This window comes from Salvelinus namaycush, chromosome 1 (assembly GCF_016432855.1).
Source record: "Salvelinus namaycush isolate Seneca chromosome 1, SaNama_1.0, whole genome shotgun sequence".
NCBI classification, from domain to species: domain Eukaryota; kingdom Metazoa; phylum Chordata; class Actinopteri; order Salmoniformes; family Salmonidae; genus Salvelinus; species Salvelinus namaycush.
In genome coordinates this window covers 43,155,190-43,172,796 of record NC_052307.1, presented here as the reverse complement: position 1 = coordinate 43,172,796, position 17,607 = coordinate 43,155,190, and the positions used below count along the sequence as shown (strand labels likewise).

The 17,607-nt window shown below is 44.2% G+C and overlaps 1 protein-coding gene across 1 annotated transcript; it reads left to right on the top strand.

The window, feature by feature from the left end:
• Positions 1-1,545: 1,545 nt before the first annotated feature.
• LOC120051738 (leucine zipper putative tumor suppressor 3-like) lies at positions 1,546-11,595 on the top strand. The gene is made up of 9 exons (XM_038998626.1): positions 1,546-1,879; positions 2,207-2,295; positions 4,981-5,098; positions 5,201-5,418; positions 5,629-5,796; positions 5,940-6,068; positions 6,144-6,335; positions 6,468-6,698; positions 10,708-11,595. Exons 1-9 carry the CDS (start codon positions 1,546-1,548, stop codon positions 11,593-11,595), a joined length of 2,367 nt encoding a protein of 788 aa, XP_038854554.1.
• Positions 11,596-17,607: the final 6,012 nt, after the last annotated feature.

Below are 17,607 nucleotides of genomic sequence, written 5' to 3'. Positions count from 1 at the left end.
AACTTGGCGGCACCTACATATAGTGGCACCTACATGAAGCTGAGTGACTCGCTCATTCATGGCTTTGGATCAAAATAAATAAGTACCAACATTCTTTCTGATAGTCTATAACAAAGAAATGTTTTGGTTATCCTGACCTGGACACCATGTACAGTATTATAATAACCCATTTTGGGCTATTAGCATGACAATATACCTTGACCAACACCTCTCTGTATTTTGATACTTTGTGAATGGGGCCTCCCCAGTGGCGCATCTGTCTAAGTCACCGCATCGCAATGCAAAATGCTTTGCTACAGATACCCGTGCCGGCCGCCACCAGGAGACCCATGAAGCAGCTTTTGGTTTTAATTTAGAATCCTCCAATCCTCTATGTAATTATTGGCAGGGAGTCACGTCATATTTTTCGATATACTGTAGGCCTACCGTAGGCGACATGAGTCTCACTAGTGTTGAGTAATGTGCTGTTAAAAGTGGTGTAGGTCTTATTTATTTAAAGAGCATATTGAAGTTAGAAGCAATAGGACTTGAAGCAATAGCCTACAACTATTTTAGCACCGTTTCGCGCTGCTCTGAGACAAGCATGGGGACTGGTCTTGATAAATCAATGAGATTTTTATTTTCACTGAATCTCCGTTTGGGTATTGGTTAGACTAGAATTATAAAATTAGGGTGTAGAAATGTTATGCTCTTAGTGTAACCTTTATTTAACTAGGCAACTCAGTTAAGAACAAATTCTTATTTACAAGGACAGCCTACTCCTTCCTCCCTGTTGGGGAATTGAACCCCAGTCTCCCACATGCCCGCACAACACAGGGATTCTTTAGCTAAATAGCCAAGTACTGTAGCCTACTCCCGACCGTCACATTGTACAGGGCCATATTTTCCATTCCATCCTAACGGAAACCCAGAGGTTTTTTCGTTTTTCTTGGAATAGAAACACCATAATATTAAGCAAATTAATTAAGCAACATTTGTTAAAATCACTCCCATATACTATGTTCTTACAAAAAAAGGTTTTAAATTCTCTAGTACAGCCACTATTGAAGGCTATCAAATGCATCTCAAAGATGCCCTCTTGTGGTCAAACTAGCACTAACTAGTGGTACCAGTGGTTGGCACTTAAATAACCTGCCATAGAATTCTGAGGCACCACGCAAGCTATGCTGCAGTAGGCTGCAACTTTTAAAGGACGAACCAATGTACTACAACACCATTTGACCGGAACTGTTATATTTTTACACCTTGTATTTCACTGTGTAGTATAATTGTTTAGACAGATGATCCAACCTCTTTCATAGACGTCAATGTAAATATTACTGCCTCTGCCTTCTGCTACCATCTGGAGGAACAGTCTATTTGCATGAGGGTACTTATGAAGAGCACATTATTAACTTCTCTCTCTCTCTCTCTCTTCCTCCTCCTCCGCCTCAGTGTGTGTGCCTCCAGTGCCTCCTTTAGCCCTTGATGACCCACACTGCTTCCCAGTGTGTGAGGCTGAGTGACTCTCTGTCCCCTCTAACCCCTCACCCCTGACCCCTCGTCATGGGCAGTGTGGGTAGTGGAGTGGCAGGGGAACAGGAGTTTGCCATGAAGTCCGTGGGCACTAGGACCACCCTGCCTCGCGCTCCGCCCCTGTCTCGCCGTTGCCCCGCCGACCGTAGCTGCAGCGCCGAACGACTCCCCCCACCCCCAGCGACAGCCTCCGAGGGAACTGCGTCTAGTGAAGAACGAGGAAGTATTAGTATTGGGACCGCAACTGGGAAAGACCGGCCCCCGGACTCTGACACGGACCGTACCGCTATAACTGCATCCAACTGTGACCGGGGGGATACAGGGGTGGGATACAGAAACGGAGCAGGAAGGAGGGAGCGGGAGAGTGGAGGGAGGGAAAGAGAGAGTAGAGAGGATAGGGAGAGTAGAGAGTGGGAGAAAGAGAGGGAAAGGGAGAGGGCAGAGAGGGAGAGAGAAAGGGAGTGGGAGAGGGAAAGAGAAAAGGAGAGGACAGAGAGGGATAGAGACAGGGTAGAGAGGGAGAGGGATAGAGAGCGGGAGAGAGAGAGGGTAGAGAGGACGAGAGAGAGGGTTGAGAGAGAGAGGGAAAGAGAGCCACGAGGAGGGGTTGTGAGTCTGGATGTATGCAGTAACTTGGTGGGACTGGGGGGGAATGATATTGGTACTGGGATGACCCCCCACCAACAAAGAGACACTGGAGGGACCAATACAGACAATCACAACAACCCTCCAAACCACAACCCACCCAAAATCCTGCCTGTCTCTGGCAAACTAGAGCAGGTATGTTCCTTTTCTCAAACAAGTATGTTTGTAGCTAGGGTCATGTGGCGTATTGGTATAGTGAGTTAGTTCACAATTAGATTACAGCAAAACCAGGGTTGTGTGGGTTTGATTCCTGCATGGGACACACATACTCTGCTGTATCCTTATATCATTGCAGTTACATAAAGACTTTATAATTACACTGTTGTATAATTACTTGACTATCTTATAACAGCTGATGAAATAGAATTTGACTTGGTGAAAAGGTCTTACAAATATATATTGCCATAGTACTTCATAATGATTTCTAGTGTTTACTGATTTAAGACATTGACGTAAAGGCTTTAAAGGAGAATAACGGCACATTTCGAAAATCAAAGTGCACACCTCGGTCACTCGGAGAAAACGCTCACTTCAGCTCTAGATAGAACTTAGTTCTGTCACAGGGAAAATACTCCATTCGGCAAGTCCAGTCTATTGTGAGATATGGCATATACATTTTATGTCATAATTTGGGTCAATGGTTCACTATTTTACCTTTTCTGAGATCTCTGCCAAGCAAGGCGGTAACAGCAGCCAACTCATGCAACAACACACGCACGAGGGGGCTCCTCATAAACACAACACCGGCAGTTTTCAAAATAGCCTAAATCAGACTTTAGCACATCACCCGACCCAACACAACACCCCTCAGTAGTAGCCTATTTAATTTGTCTTTTTCAATGCTTTGGAAACCAATCAGAAAATGCTGTGCACTAAAGATGGTATTGTAGCCACACAAACACAATAGAAGACAATTGTCGATCTCATCAGAAACACTGATCACAACCTTTATCTCCTAAATTATGTTGCTGGTGTATTTTGTTAGAATTTTGGAATATATAAGGTTTTTACCAGTTCCGAGTCTATCCAGGCTCGAGTCCCGTAAGCGAAACCACACAGCTGAAGCAAAGTTTCACCCAAATTTGTATTTATTCTTTTAATATATTTTTTGTAATTTACCTCATTTTTTTCTCCCCAATTTCCCAATATTACGATCTTGTCTCATCACTGCAACTCCCTAACAGGCTCGGGAGAGGCGAAGGTCAAGTCATGCATCCTGCCGAACATGACCCGCCAAACCGTGCTTCTTAACACCCGCTCGCTTAACCCGGAAGTCAGCCGCACCAATGTGTCGGAGAAAACACAGTTCAACTGACGACTGAAGTCAGCCTGCAGGCGCCCGGCCCGCCACAAGGAGTCGCTAGAGCGCAATGAGCCAAGTAAAGCCTCCCCGGCCAAACCCTCCCCTAACCCGGATGACGCTGGACCAATTGTGTGCCGCCCTATGGGACTCCCGATCCCGGCCGGTTGTGACACAGTCTGGGATCAAACTCCAGGCTGTAGTGGTGGCGCAACACTGCAATGCAGTGCCTTAGACCGCTGTGCCACTTGGGAGGCGTTTCACCCACATTTTAGATAAGAAAATATCCACCTAGCTTTCTGTCATGTCAACCATCCATCCAAATCAAATAATTCCATGTGTCTGCCTTTTGTCTTTATAAACTTGTACATAGCCTATTCCATGATATGGGGTAATCCAATGAGCAACACTGCAGCTGTTGATTTGCAGTGATCATTATTCATCACATATGCTATAAATAAACAATGCACGACTTTGAAGGAGTAGGGTATTTGATGCATGTTTGATGCAAACATAGGCTGTAAGAATACTTTTTCATTTTATAAAATTAGCCTACATTTTCACATTCTCTTGCTCGCTCGAGGAAGGCAATTTGTCCCTGTTTGCAAACGGAATCTCCTGCATAATTTTTGTCAATTATTGTCATTATTCTACCAATTTGTAAATGTAGGCTCATAATAAATGTAAATAAATCATATTTGATCTACACCAATGAGCATCAATCACATATTGTATCTACTGTATCTATTATATCTGCACAATTTTTTTCTCCCAATGATATATTTGCTGTCAGCTGGCTACTGTAGAAAAGTTACAATGTAATTAAGCATTTGTTACATAAATGAGCCTTTTAGCCCATATGTGTCATCCTAGGAAGTGGACGTTATGTTGCACACTCAGTAGTCTTTCCCGCTCATTTTAGTAAATATACTTTGCTGTAATGATCTGATCACACCATGCAACGAGGGATGTGGCCTACAGTCAAAGAGGGAAGATGGACAATGTTGACAGGCAGGTTAAATTATGTCCAATGGAGTTGCAAGCTTAAAGTGTGAGGCGGGATTAGGTCGGCCCCTTTCCTCTTTGCTTGGCAGAGATCTCAGAAAAGGTACAATTGTGAACCAGCGACCCAAATGTATCACATAAAACATATATGACATATCTCACAATCGATTGGACTTCCCAAATGTACTATTTTTGCCTTGACAGAACGTTTATATTTTTCGTAGATTTGCGTTATTCCACAAAGTTTTCTCTAGCGCTGCAGTGAGTGGGGGCTGTATAACCCTGTGACATTGCTCTGTCTCTACCTCGCTCTCTCTGAGTGAGAGAGGTTCGCACTTTGACAGACAGTCCAACAACGAGGGGGGTTTAGGAACATAGAAATTTGCTGTTATTCCCCTTTAATGTGTTGTTTTGCTAACAGTTTCCTCTCCTGTTTCTTTATAACCATCTCTACCCGTATCGCTCTTTACCCAAATCTCTCTCTCCTTCCTCCCCCTTTCCCTTCAACTCTCTAGAACAACTCCGGGCTGGTTCGTCCTTCTGCCTTCAAACCAGTGGTTCCCAAAAGCTTTCACTCCATGCAGAACCTCATAGGCCAAACCACTAGTGGTGAGGGTAGGGGTGCGGGGGGGCGTAGAGAAGGAGGAGCAGGGGGAGGAGAACCAGGGGCAGTTCCAGAGGCCCTCATTCTAGACCAGGACAGCCCAGGAAGAGGCAGCTGCCGGGCAGAGGGAGCAGGAGGGGGTGAGGGAGCAGGAGGGGTCCAGGGGGGGATGTCAGATTCGGGGAGAAACTCCTTGACCAGCCTGCCCACCTACACAGGCTCTGGGTCGGGCTATGTGCCCCCATCGGCCCTGGGTACTCTCAGTGCTTCTACCAGCCATATCAACAGACTGGGGACCACCGCTGGAGCTGCAGCTGCTCAGGACAAGCTGGAGAAACCAGGCTACCAGGTGGGTAGGCTCTTTTGAACATAATTACAGACACTGCAGTCGACTCCGAATGAGTTCACATTTGATAAGCGTTAACATACTTTTAGCGTAGTGCGGTTTACCAGCAGCAATTCATATACATTGTTTTTACTTGCTCTGGGTATCTGCACCTATCCAGTTTGGAACCAGTCCAGTGTGGACTGTATATAAATCTATGTGAGACTATTCCAGAATGGGCTGAGTGCCTCGGACAGTGGCCACTCCTCTTCAGGAAAGAGCTCCTCATCCTATCAGAGGCTGAGCCACCTGGGGGACACCCCAGCACCCCTTCGCCCCTCGCCTTCCTCTGATGACGTCATCCAAGACCTGGAGGACCGGCTCTGGGAGAAGGAGCAAGAGGTGAGAGGTGAAAGGTCATTTTGTGGTCAAGGGGGATTTATTTGAGTAGATTTCATGGATGTAGCAATTATCATCGCTTCGGTCATTGCCAACAATCCTTCCCTCCTCTCCTGAGCTCTCTCTCTTCTCCTCCCCTCTCCCAGGTGCAGCACATGCATCGTAACTTGGACCAGAGCGAGGCAGCCATCATCCAGGTTTTTGAGGAGAAGCAGCGCGTGTGGGAGAGACAGATGGAAGAGCTGCGACAGAACTATGCCTCCCGCCTGCAGCAGGTGACCACACATTCCACAGCGGCATTAACCAATAAGAATCCACCAAATGTTGTTCATCTCTTCCTCTGTGTACAGGTGACGCGCCGCGCCCAGCGCTCCCAGAATGCCCTGCAGGCCCAGATCACCCGTCTGTCGCAGGACAAGCGGCGCCTGCAGGAGGAGATGCCTGCCTTGCTGGCCCAGAGAGAAGAGCTGGAGAGGAAGTGTCTGGACTTCAGGAAGGAACAGGCCGACATACTGCCACGCCTGGAGGAGACCAAGTGGGAGGTGTGTGTCGGGTGGTGGTGTGTGTGTGTGTGTGTATGTGTGTGTTTGTGCATGGTGCATCGGTATGAACAGCCCCATAACACTGCAGCTCTACCTTACTATACTATATGCTTTCCCTGCTGTGTGGTCCAGGTATGTCAGAAAGCGGGGGAGATCTCCCTGCTGAAGCAGCAGCTGAGGGAGAGCCAGGTGGAGGTGACCCAGCGGGCGGGAGAGATGGTGGCCCTCAGGGGTCAGCTGAAAGAGGCCAACGCTCAGCTGAGAGACCGGGAGGAGGTCATGCTGGGCCTCAAGGACTCCTACACCAACAAGAGCCTGGAGCTGGAGCGCTGCCAGGGAGAGCTGAGGAGGACGCTGACTGAGGTAGCTATACACATACAAACCTGTAAGTCACATTTCTGATGACACAAATACGTGACACTAGATGGGATATCCTGTTGTTTTAGAGTTAGTGTTCAAAATGAAACCGGACCACACATACAGTATATGCACACTAGTGCTGAGTGATTAAACAACTAATTGACCGACGTCAGTTCAATTATTTGAATTCCATTTATTTATTTATTTTTCTGTGAGCTCAATGTGCACATGGCACAGTTCCTTTAGTGACAAATGAGATCCAAACTTAACAGTGTGATGTAGTAGGGAGTTGTTGTTTCCAACAGGACAATATTCTACATAGTTTAGTGCATAAAACGTCGTAATTATTTACAATAACCATAATCCATTGCGCATCTACTTGTCCGGTCTGCGTTTCATTTACGCCTACTAAATTAGGTCCGTGTGGTGCAGACACGGAGAGGGACAGAAGAATGTGTGATCGTGAGGTGATATATAGAGCAGCTGTTGCTTCGCGAAGTGTCTGTACCTGAAAATACATGCTCTAAGTGATTGATAGTTGGTATTCAGCAGTCTTAAAAGTATGCCTTATTCACTTTGAAGAACTACAAAACAGTGATTTTGTCAGACAGAATAGGCAGCAGCTCTATAGAGATGAGATGATGAATTGGAATGATATAATAAAGTCAACGAATAAAACAAATGTACTATACACAACAATTTTATTTAAGTAAAACTGAATAAATGATGGTAGTAACCAGTAATGGGCAGTCACTACTAGGGTTGCACATTTTGGGGAATATTCAGAGGTGGAAACTTTCCGTGGGAATTAACGGGAATATATGGGAATTAACGGAAATATATGCAAATTAATATTAATACCATTTAAATATAGATGTTTTTTGCATTGGATATATTTACCATATCATATGGAGACAGAAACATAAACATTTTACCTTCTCATAAGTAGACATAATTGCAAATGATTAAATCTTTCCGATATAAATTTTAAAAACTATTTAGTTACGAATTTAACTTTAATTAAATCAGTTGACTCTTCACATGGGATGATTTCACTGAACAACAAAAGAAAGGGAATATTGAATGATCCCCAATGATCCATCGCATCACCCAAAAACGTTTTCAACATACATCTGTAAAATGATAGTCTAGAAACTAAAGCTTGGGTTGTCTGCCTCTCAGGCTTCCATGTCTTCTCCCTGGACCTCCTCAATGTCCACCTCTTGAACATCAGACTCTGAAGCCTCATCTTCACTGTCACTTTCCAACCTTGTTGAGGATGGCTCATTGTCAGGCTCAAAAAGCCTCAAATTTGCCCGGGTGGCCACCAATTTTTCAACACTTGTATTGGTCAGCCTGTTGCTTGCTTTGGTGTGTGTGTTCCCAAACAAGGACCAGATGCGCTCGGGGGCAGCTGATGTTGGTGGGATTTGGAGGATGATGGAGGCAACAGGAGAAAGAACCTCAGATTCACAAAGTCCCTTCCACCAGGTGGCTGATGAGATATGTTGGCACGACTGCCATATTGCATCTCCATCCCCAAAGCCCTTGCTTGGAAGTGTACTTCGCCAGACTGCCAAGAACCTTGCCCTCATCCAGGCCAAGGTGGCGAGACACAGTAGTGATGACACCATAGGCCTTGTTGATCTCTGCAACAGACCGGATGCTCTTGCCAGCATACTTGGGGTCCAACATGTACACTGCGGTGTGTATGGGCTTCAGGCATAAGTCTTCACGCTTTTTTATGTATTTCAGAACTGCAGTTTCCTCTGCTTAGAGCAACAGTGACGTGGGCATGGCAGTACGGATTTCTTCTCTTACATCTGCAAGCAGAGTCTGAACATCAGACAGGATGGCATTGTCTCCCTCAAGTCGTGCAATGGCTACTGCTATAGGTTTCAGGAGTTTCGGGCTGCTTACCACTATCTTCCAAAATACATCATCCAGGAGGATCCTCTTGATGGGGCTGTCCATATCGGCAGACTGTGATATGGCCATTTCTTGGAGAGACTCCTTCCCCTCCAGGAGACTGTCAAACATGATGACAACACCACCCCAACTGGTGTTGCTGGGCAGCTTCAATGTGATGCTCTTATTCTTCTCACTTTGCTTGGTGAGGTAGATTGCTGCTATAACTTGATGACCCTTCACATACCTAACCATTTCCTTGGCTCTCTTGTAGAGTGTATCCATTGTTTTCAATGCCATGATGTCCTTGAGCAGATTCAATCCATGAGCAGCACAGCCAATGGGTGTGATGTGAGGATAGGACTCCTCCACTTTAGACCAATCAGCCTTCATGTTTGTAGCATTGTCTTTCACCAGTGCAAATATCTTCTGTGGTCCAAGGTCATTGATGACTGCCTTCAGCTCATCTGCAATGTAGAGACTGGTGTGTCTGTTGTCCCTTGTGTCTGTGCTCTTGTAGAATACTGGTTGAGTGGTGGAGATGATGTAGTTAATTATTCCTTGCCAACGAACAATCGGCCACCCATCAGAGATGATTGTAATAGTCTGCTTTCTCTATGATTTGCTTGACCTTCACTTGAACTCTGTTGAACTCTGCACCCAGCAAATGAGTAGATAAAGCATGTCTGGTTGGAGTGGTGTATGCTGGGCGAAGAACATTCAGAAATCTCTTCCAGTACACATTGCCTGTGAGCATCAGAGTTGCATAGTTGCATACACAGCTCGAGCAAGACATTTATCAGCATTTCTCTGACTACGTTCCTCCAGTGAGTCAAAAAAACTTCTAATTCCAGGAGGACCATGAACTATTGCTATCGATAAGGTCATCATTTTCACCTCAAATAGAAGTAGAGGGACTTTTGTCAGAGGTTGCTTGTTGTGAGCGCTGAGGGAACTTTATGCATTTATGCATCTTTGTTGCATTCTTCACATATGATTTGGCACTGTATTTGCAAATGTACACAGCTTTTCCTTCAACATTAGCTGCAGTGAAATGTCTCCACACATCAAATAGTGCCCGTTGAATTTTCCTGTAAAGATTAGGGAAAAAATGGTAATAAAAAACAAATACAATTCCATGTACAGATAAATAGTTAAACAGTAAGATTAAACAACTCCTTTGTAAGATAAATGTTTTAAAATGAAACATGTATGGAAACAGGTGAATTAACACTCCTCAGTTAGCAGGCTCAAGCAAGCTAAAACCCACATGGTAGCAAAAACTAACTAGCAGAAATTGTTAACAAGTTAGAAATGATTTAAACACACTTTTCTGTATTCTACTATTTACTAGTTAATAAATAATCATGTATGTCATATAAAATATATTCACCCCACCCAGTATTGTAATCAAAATTTATCAGAAAGCATGTAGTCCTTGACTCAGACAGTGTAGTAGTGTGGGCTCAATAGCATCTCATTAGTGTGCAAGATCTTGAGAATCAGCTGTACATGTGATGGAAGAGTGCACTGTGCATGCAGGGGGTTGCAATTCCATTGAATTGGGGATAGTTTAACCAAAATATGCCACAAAACCTAGAATTGCCCGGGCTTAACTTCCCATGGACAATTTCTGGAAAAATTCAAGGAAATTTACCAGAAAGTTTCCAACATTTTGAAACCCAGTCACTACCATCATTGGACTTGTATTAATTGTTTTATTCTGTGTTGTTACAGTATTCAACCCAAAAAATTTAACCAAAATTGAAAACCGGGATTATTTTAAAATGTTTAAATATTTTTTTATACCGAACCAACCTCAAAAAGCACGAATCTCTCAGCACTACTCTATAGAGATGAGATGATGACTTGGAATCAAATAAAACAAATGTAATATGCACAACAACTGTTTTTTTTTTTAAGTACTATGAATAAATTATGGTTAATATGTGATATGCAGTAATACCATCATGGGACTTTTACGAATTGTTTTATTGTGTGTTACAGCATTCAAGCCAAATAATCAAAATTGAAAACAGTGAACCAACCACAAAAAGCTCAGAGACAGCACTAATGCACACTAAATCCTCCTTCTCTTTGTCAGGTGTCTATCCTGAGGGAGAAGCTGGGTGTGTTTGAGGCTGAGGTTCTGGGTCTTAAACGAACTCTGGGGGAGCTGGGCGGAGCGGTTGATCCTGCAATAACACAAACCCTAGCAGCAGGAGGGCTACTCCCCCCCTGGGGGGCTCTCTACTGCCTCCGCACCCCCACTGAGCCCTCATCCACCCCCCTTACCCACACCTCAGATGCCCTGCTCAGCTTTCAGAGTGATGAGGCAAAAGCCCAGAGGCAAGAGACACAGAGACAGGAGAGGCAGCAGCGTGAAGAGGCCCAGTGGTGTGACATGCAGCCACGCCAGGAGGCCCATCTCCGTCAAGAGGCTCATCTCCACCAGGAATCCCAACTGCGTAAGGAAGCTCAACTTCGTCAGGAAGCCTACTTGCATCAGGAGGCCCAGCAGCAGCAGCAGCGCCAGGAGGCCCAGTGGGAGGAATCAGGGAACCTGCGTGAGCAGCTGGAACAGCTCCAGGGAGCCTTACGTCTAGAACGTCAGCAGAGAGAGCTCCAAGCCCACAGTTTTGACCAGGAGCGACACACCTGGATTGACGAGAAGGAGCGTGTGCTGAAATACCAGGCGCAGCTTCAGGTCAGCTATGTGGAGACTCTACAGAAAAACCAGGCTCTAGAGCAACAGGTGGGACAGCTGGGGACCAAACTTACCCCCTCCCCCTCATCTTCCAGCTCCCCTCCCCCACCACCAGCCCTGTCAACCCTCCCTCTCCTGCCCTCCGTCTCTCTCCCTGCCCCCATTGCACTCACCCTCTCACCCCCGCACTGTGAGGACCAGAAAGGCCCCCCTTCCCTCCTCCAGCTGCCCCCACACTGGGCAGGGCCCTCACGCCTGGAGAGGATAGAGTCCACTGAGATTTAGAGAGGCTCCATTCTACTGAATATCAACTTGATTACAAACAACAAAAGACATATTAAACTACAAAACAGAACTGCAACGCAAACTGTACCATTGCATATTGTACAGTTAAAACAACCAATGCAAACTGAACAGCAGAGAACAATACAATAGAGTTTAGACTATGAACACAAACTATAATTGAATACGATACAGTATTAAAGAAAACAACAGAAAAACAAACTGAAAGGCTACATTATAGAATGCAATATAAACTACATTACAAGCAAAGTACACTATATCTGAATATTAAAACTAAACTACTCAATCCTGTCAATGATAAAGTATCCATTGCTTACCAGGCATTCTTGGTGGGAAGCAGTGACACTCAGATGGAAGCAAGATTGGCACCAAAAGTTCCAAGATGAGAACATTCTAGTTTGAATGCAAATAACCATGTTATTGTTCTGGAAGGCTCGGTACCAACCTGGAGGGTAGTTTGCCAAACTGCATGTCTATGATAATGGGACATGAAGCCGGGGAAAACAGAATCATATTTTAGAGGATAATCAGGGGCGATGTTTTGCAGAATGTGCTTGTCTTTTCCATTTCTGGGCCGATGTTTCTCTCAGAAGGTGTGTGAGAGGATTGTGATGAGAAAGTGTCGGAAAGTGAAAATTGTGGATGAAAAATCCAAAGTGGTTTTTAATAGGAGGAAATTAGGAGAATAGTAGTATAGTTGATTGGTAGTTGTTTGGTTGGTTCCATTTCAGCTCATTTCCTGAAGTGGCTTGAGATGAAATGTAGTCGAACTCTGAATGATTCTTCATGTAGATTCAGGGATATTGGAGAACCTCCCACTAGGCACAGATGTCATTTCAACGTCTCTTCGACATTGGTTCTTCGTCATTTCATTGAAACGATGTGGAAACGACATTGATTAAACCAGTATGTGCCCAGTGGGCTGGCTCTCTGGCACTACAAACTGTCCACGGTGACTAAAGATGAACACAAGGGGTCCGCATTGAGCTGTGTCAGACCTCCCCACCAGCAGAGAAAATTACTTGAAAATGACTGTTTATTCCGGGGTCTGCGAAAGAGACACGGGAAACACACTGGCTTTACTCGGATATTGTCATTATTTATATTTTCAGATCATGCTTTTTTGACCCAAGAGTGGGAGGAGAGGAGAAGACCAAGTGACAAGAGTGAGCAGAAAGAATGAGGTGAAAAAAGTGAGGACAGAGCTGAAACTGACTTCATATGTAAAAATAGGAGGCAAGTGAGAGTACAGTAGTGAAAGAATGAGAGGCTTGGGCCAGAGAAAGGCTGAAATAACTTTCACCCACCCAGCCCTTTCAAATCAGCAAGGGTGCCAGTTTTCAAAATGGGATGCATCCCAAAGAGTTAGAGAGCCAGACAAAGGAAGACATTGCCTTCCCTAGGTAGGGTTCAGACTTACTGCACTATGTCCTATTGAGGAGATCAGACCGAAAGTAGACTCGATTAGATGTGAATAGTTTGGCTTTTATGTGTTCATGTTTATTCCAGCATACCAAGATACTGCGTGTGAATATTTAAAGAAATCAAATTATTACTATTACAATTGTTATTATTATTCTTGTGAATCGGACAAGTATTATAAGCTTTTCTTGAATGTTTCTTAACTGTATGAATGCTAGTTTAGATCTACTACATGGTTCAACCATATTGTAAGAATATGTCGAAAATCAACTACTAACAATATCAACTATATCCAAAGCCGTTGTTAGTTTCTTTTTTTGTTGTTGGTGATGTCAATGTAATTACTGTATTGTTTTAGAGGGGAAATTGCCACCAATGTTTTTGTACTTATTTTAACGGTTTGTATTTATGTTACTGTAATGGCTTGATGAAGATCACTCCTGGGTAAAATCAAACTGAATCAATAAAGATGCAAGTAAATAAACATGACTTAATTTCCAATAAGGTTATTATACACAGTGTACAAAACATTAGGAACACCTTCCTAATATTAAGTTACACGCTCTTTGCCCTCAGAACAGCCTCAATTCGTCAGGGCATGGCCTGACTCTACAAGGTGTCGAAAGCGTTCCACAGGGATGTTGACTCCAATGCTTCCAACAGTTGTGTCAAGTTGGCTGGATGTCCTTTGAGTGGTGGACCAACAGTTGTGTCAAGTTGGCTGGATGGTGGACCATTCTTGATGCAAAAGGTAGTGTGAAAAACCCAGCAGCGTTGCAGTTCTTGACACCTTCAAACCAGTGCACCTGGCACCTACTACAATATGATCTTGTTGCCATCTGATATACATTCAGATGTCATAAATCAGCACTGCAGAGTTCTCCCTGTACTAAGCCGTGCCTTGATTGTATTACTGTTGATGATATCTGGAAATGTGCATGTACACCCTGGCCCATCTACTGTTGCTAGCCCCAATTCTGACTTGTGCTCTGATATCTGCTTCACTGATTTCTGCTCTCATAAAAGCCTGGGTTTTCTGCACACTAACACTAGAAGCTTATTACCTCAAATGGATCAATTGAAATTGTGGGTTCACAGCTTCAATCCAGATGTGTTGGCCATTACTGAGACGTGGTTCAGAAAAAGTGTTTTGAATACTGATGTTAACCTTTCTGGTTATAACCTTTCTCGGCAAGACAGATCTTCCAAAGGTGGGGGATTGGCAATCTTTACCAAGGATCACATTCAGTGTTCGGTTGTCTCTACCAAGTCTGTCCCCAAACAATTTGATTTGCTGGTTTTAAGCAATAAACTTTCAAATAACTCTTTGTTGACTGTTGCTGGGTGCTATATTCCTCCATCAGCACCGGCCTGTACCCTACCTGCCCTAAGTTCTCTCCTGGCCCCTTACACTAAGTCTGAATTTGTCCTGCTAGGTTACCTAAACTGGGACATGCTTAAACCACCTGAGTCCTAAAGCAATGGGACTCCCTAAATCTTTCTCAGATGATCACCAATCCACAAGGTACGACTCCAAACACCCAGAAAAGGCTACTCTCCTCGATGTTATCCTCACAAATAATCCTGATAGGTATTAGTCTGGTGTTTTCTGTAATGACCTTAATGATCACTGTTTTACAGCCTGTGTTCGTAATGGCTGCTCAGTGAAACGACCTGTCCTGATTTGTCATAGACGCTTGCTAAAAAACTTTAATGAGCAAGCCTTCCTTCATGACCTGGCCTCTGTGTAGTGGTATAGAATCAGCTTGATCCCCTCTGTCGAAGACACTTGAACCTTCTTTTTTTATATTTTCAGTGGTATTGTTAACAAACACGCCCCCATTAAGAAAAGGAGAATTAAAAGCAGGTTCAACCCCTGGTTCGACCGTGATCTTGCAGAGTTACTCCACCTCAAGAATTGCATTTGGCGAAAGGCTCGGCACACGCATACTCAAGCTGACTTGCTATCGTTCAGGCAAATGAGAAATAAAGTGCACTCAGGCTATCCGGAAGGCCAAAGTTAGTTACTTTAAGGAGCAGTTCTCTCTCTGTGGGTCTAACCCCAAGAAGTTCTGGAAAACGGTTAAAGACCTGGAGAATAAACCCTCCTCCTCACAGCTGCCCATGTCCCTTAATGTTGATGATGTGGTTATTACTGACAAGAAGAACATGGCTGAGCTCTTTAATCACCATTTCATTAAGTCAGGATTCCTATTTGACTCAGCCATTCCTCCTTGCCCGTCCAACATTTCCTCATCTCCCACCCCTTCTAATGCGACTATCCCCGATGCTATTCCATCATTTCCCCCTGCCCCGCAACAAGGTTTCTCCCTGCAGTCACTGAGTCTGAGGTGCTAAAGGAGCTCCTTAAACTTGACCCCAAAAAAACATCTGGGTCAGATGGTTTAGACCCTTTCTTCTTCAAGGTTGCTGCCCCTATCATCGCCAAGCCTATCTCCAACCTTTTTAACATGTCTCTCCTTTCTGGGGAGGTTCCCATTGCTTGGAAGGAAGCCACAGTTCATTCTTTATTTAAAGGGGGAGATCAAGCTGATCCTAACTGTTATAGGCTTATTTCTATGTTGCCCTGTTTATCAAAAGTGTTGGAAAAACAGTCAATAATCAACTGACTGGCTTTCTTGATGTCTATAGTATTCTCTCGGGTATGCAATCTGGTTTCCGCTCAGGTTATGGATGTGTCACTGCAACCTTAAAGGTCCTGAATGATGTCACCATTGCCCTTGATTCTAAGCAATATTGTGCTGCTATTTTTATTGACTTGGCCAAAGCTTTTGATACGGTAGACCATTCCATTCTTGTGGGCCGGCTAAGGAGTATTGGTGTCTCTGAAGGGTCTTTGGCCTGGTTTGCTAACTACCTCTCTCAAAGAGTGCAGTGTATAACGTCAGAAAATCTGCTGCCTCAGCCACTGCCTGTCACCAAGGGAGTACCCCAAGGCTCAACCCTAGGCCCCACGCTCTTCCCAATTTACATCAACAACATAGCTCAGGCAGTAGGAAGCTCTCTCATCCATTTATATGCAGATGATACAGTCTTATACTCAGCTGGCCCCTCCCCGGATTTTGTGTTAAATGCTCTTCAACAAAGCTTTCTTAGTGTCCAACAAGCTATCTCTACCCTTAACCTTGTTCTGAACACCTTCAAAACAAAAGGTCATGTGGTTTGGTAAGAAGAATGCCCCTCTTCCCACAGGTGTTATTACTCTGAACCAACCTCTGATGGTTTAGAGCTTGAGGTAGTCACCTCATACAAGTACTTGGGAGTATGGCTAGATGGTGCACTGTCCTTCTCTCAGCACATATCAAAGATGCAGGCTAAAGTTAAATCTATACTTGGTTTCCTCCATTGTAATCACTCCTCTTTCACCCCAGCTGCCAAACTAAACCTGATTCAGATGACAATCCTACCCATGCTAGATTACGGAGACATAATTTATAGATCGGCTGGTAAGGGTGCTCTCGAGCGGCTAATGTTCTTTACCATTCGGCCATCAGATTTGCCACCAATGCTCCTTATAGGACACATCACTGCACTCTATACTCCTCTGTAATCTGGTCATCTCTGTATACCCGTCGCAAGACCCACTGGTTGATGCTTATTTATAAAACCCTCTTCGGCCTCTCTCCCCCCTATCTGAGATATCTACTGCAGCCCACATCCTCCACATACAACACCTGTTCTGCCAGTCACATTATGTTAAAGGTCCCCAAAGCACACATATCCCTGGGTCACTCCTCTTTTCAGTTCGCTGCAGCTAGCCACTGGAACGAGCTGCAACAAACACTCAAACTGGACAGTTTTATTTCAATCTCTCCATTCAAAGACTCAATCATGGACACTTACTGACAGTTGTGGCTGCTTTGTGTGATGTATTGTTGTCTCTACCTTCTTGACCTTTGTGCTGTTGACTGTGCCCAATAATGTTTGTACCATGATTTGTGCTGCTACCATGTTGTGTTGCTACCATGTTGTTGTCATGTTGTGTTGCTACCATGCTGTTGTCATGTGTTGCTGCCTTGCTATGTTGTTGTCTCAGGTCTCTCTTTATGTAGTGTTGTGTTGTCTCTAATGTTGTGATGTGTGTTTTGTCCTATTTTTACATTGTATTTATTTATTTATTTTAAGCCCAGGCCCCCGTCCCCGAAGGAAGCCTTTTGCCTTTTGGTAGGCCGTCATTGTAAATAAGAATTTGTTCTTAACTGACTTGCCTAGTTAAATAAAGGTTAAATAAATACTACCATACCCCGTTCAAAGGCACATAAATCTTGTGTCTTGCCCATTCACCCTCTGAATGGCATACATACACAATCCATGTCTCATGGCTTAACAATCCTTCTCTAACCTGTGTCCTCCCCTTCATCTACACTGATTGAAGCGAATTTAACAAGTGACATCAATAAGGGATCATATTCACCTGGATTCACCTGGTCAGTCTGTCATGGAAAGAGCAAGTGTTCCTAGTGTTTTGTATACTCAGTGTAGTTTTGTGGTTTTATATTTGTTATTATTTCTATTTGTTTTTTTATTTTAAATTCAGTTTAGTTTCAGTTT

Coding starts and splice junctions, on each gene's coding strand:
- LOC120051738 (XM_038998626.1), top strand. CDS start 1,546: ATGGGCAGTGTGGGTAGTGGAGTGGCAGGGGAACAGGAGTTTGCCATG. Junction 1,880..2,206: donor AGGAAGGAGGGAGCGGGAGA/GTGGAGGGAGGG, acceptor ACCAACAAAGAG/ACACTGGAGGGACCAATACA. Junction 6,336..6,467: donor TGGAGGAGACCAAGTGGGAG/GTGTGTGTCGGG, acceptor TGTGTGGTCCAG/GTATGTCAGAAAGCGGGGGA.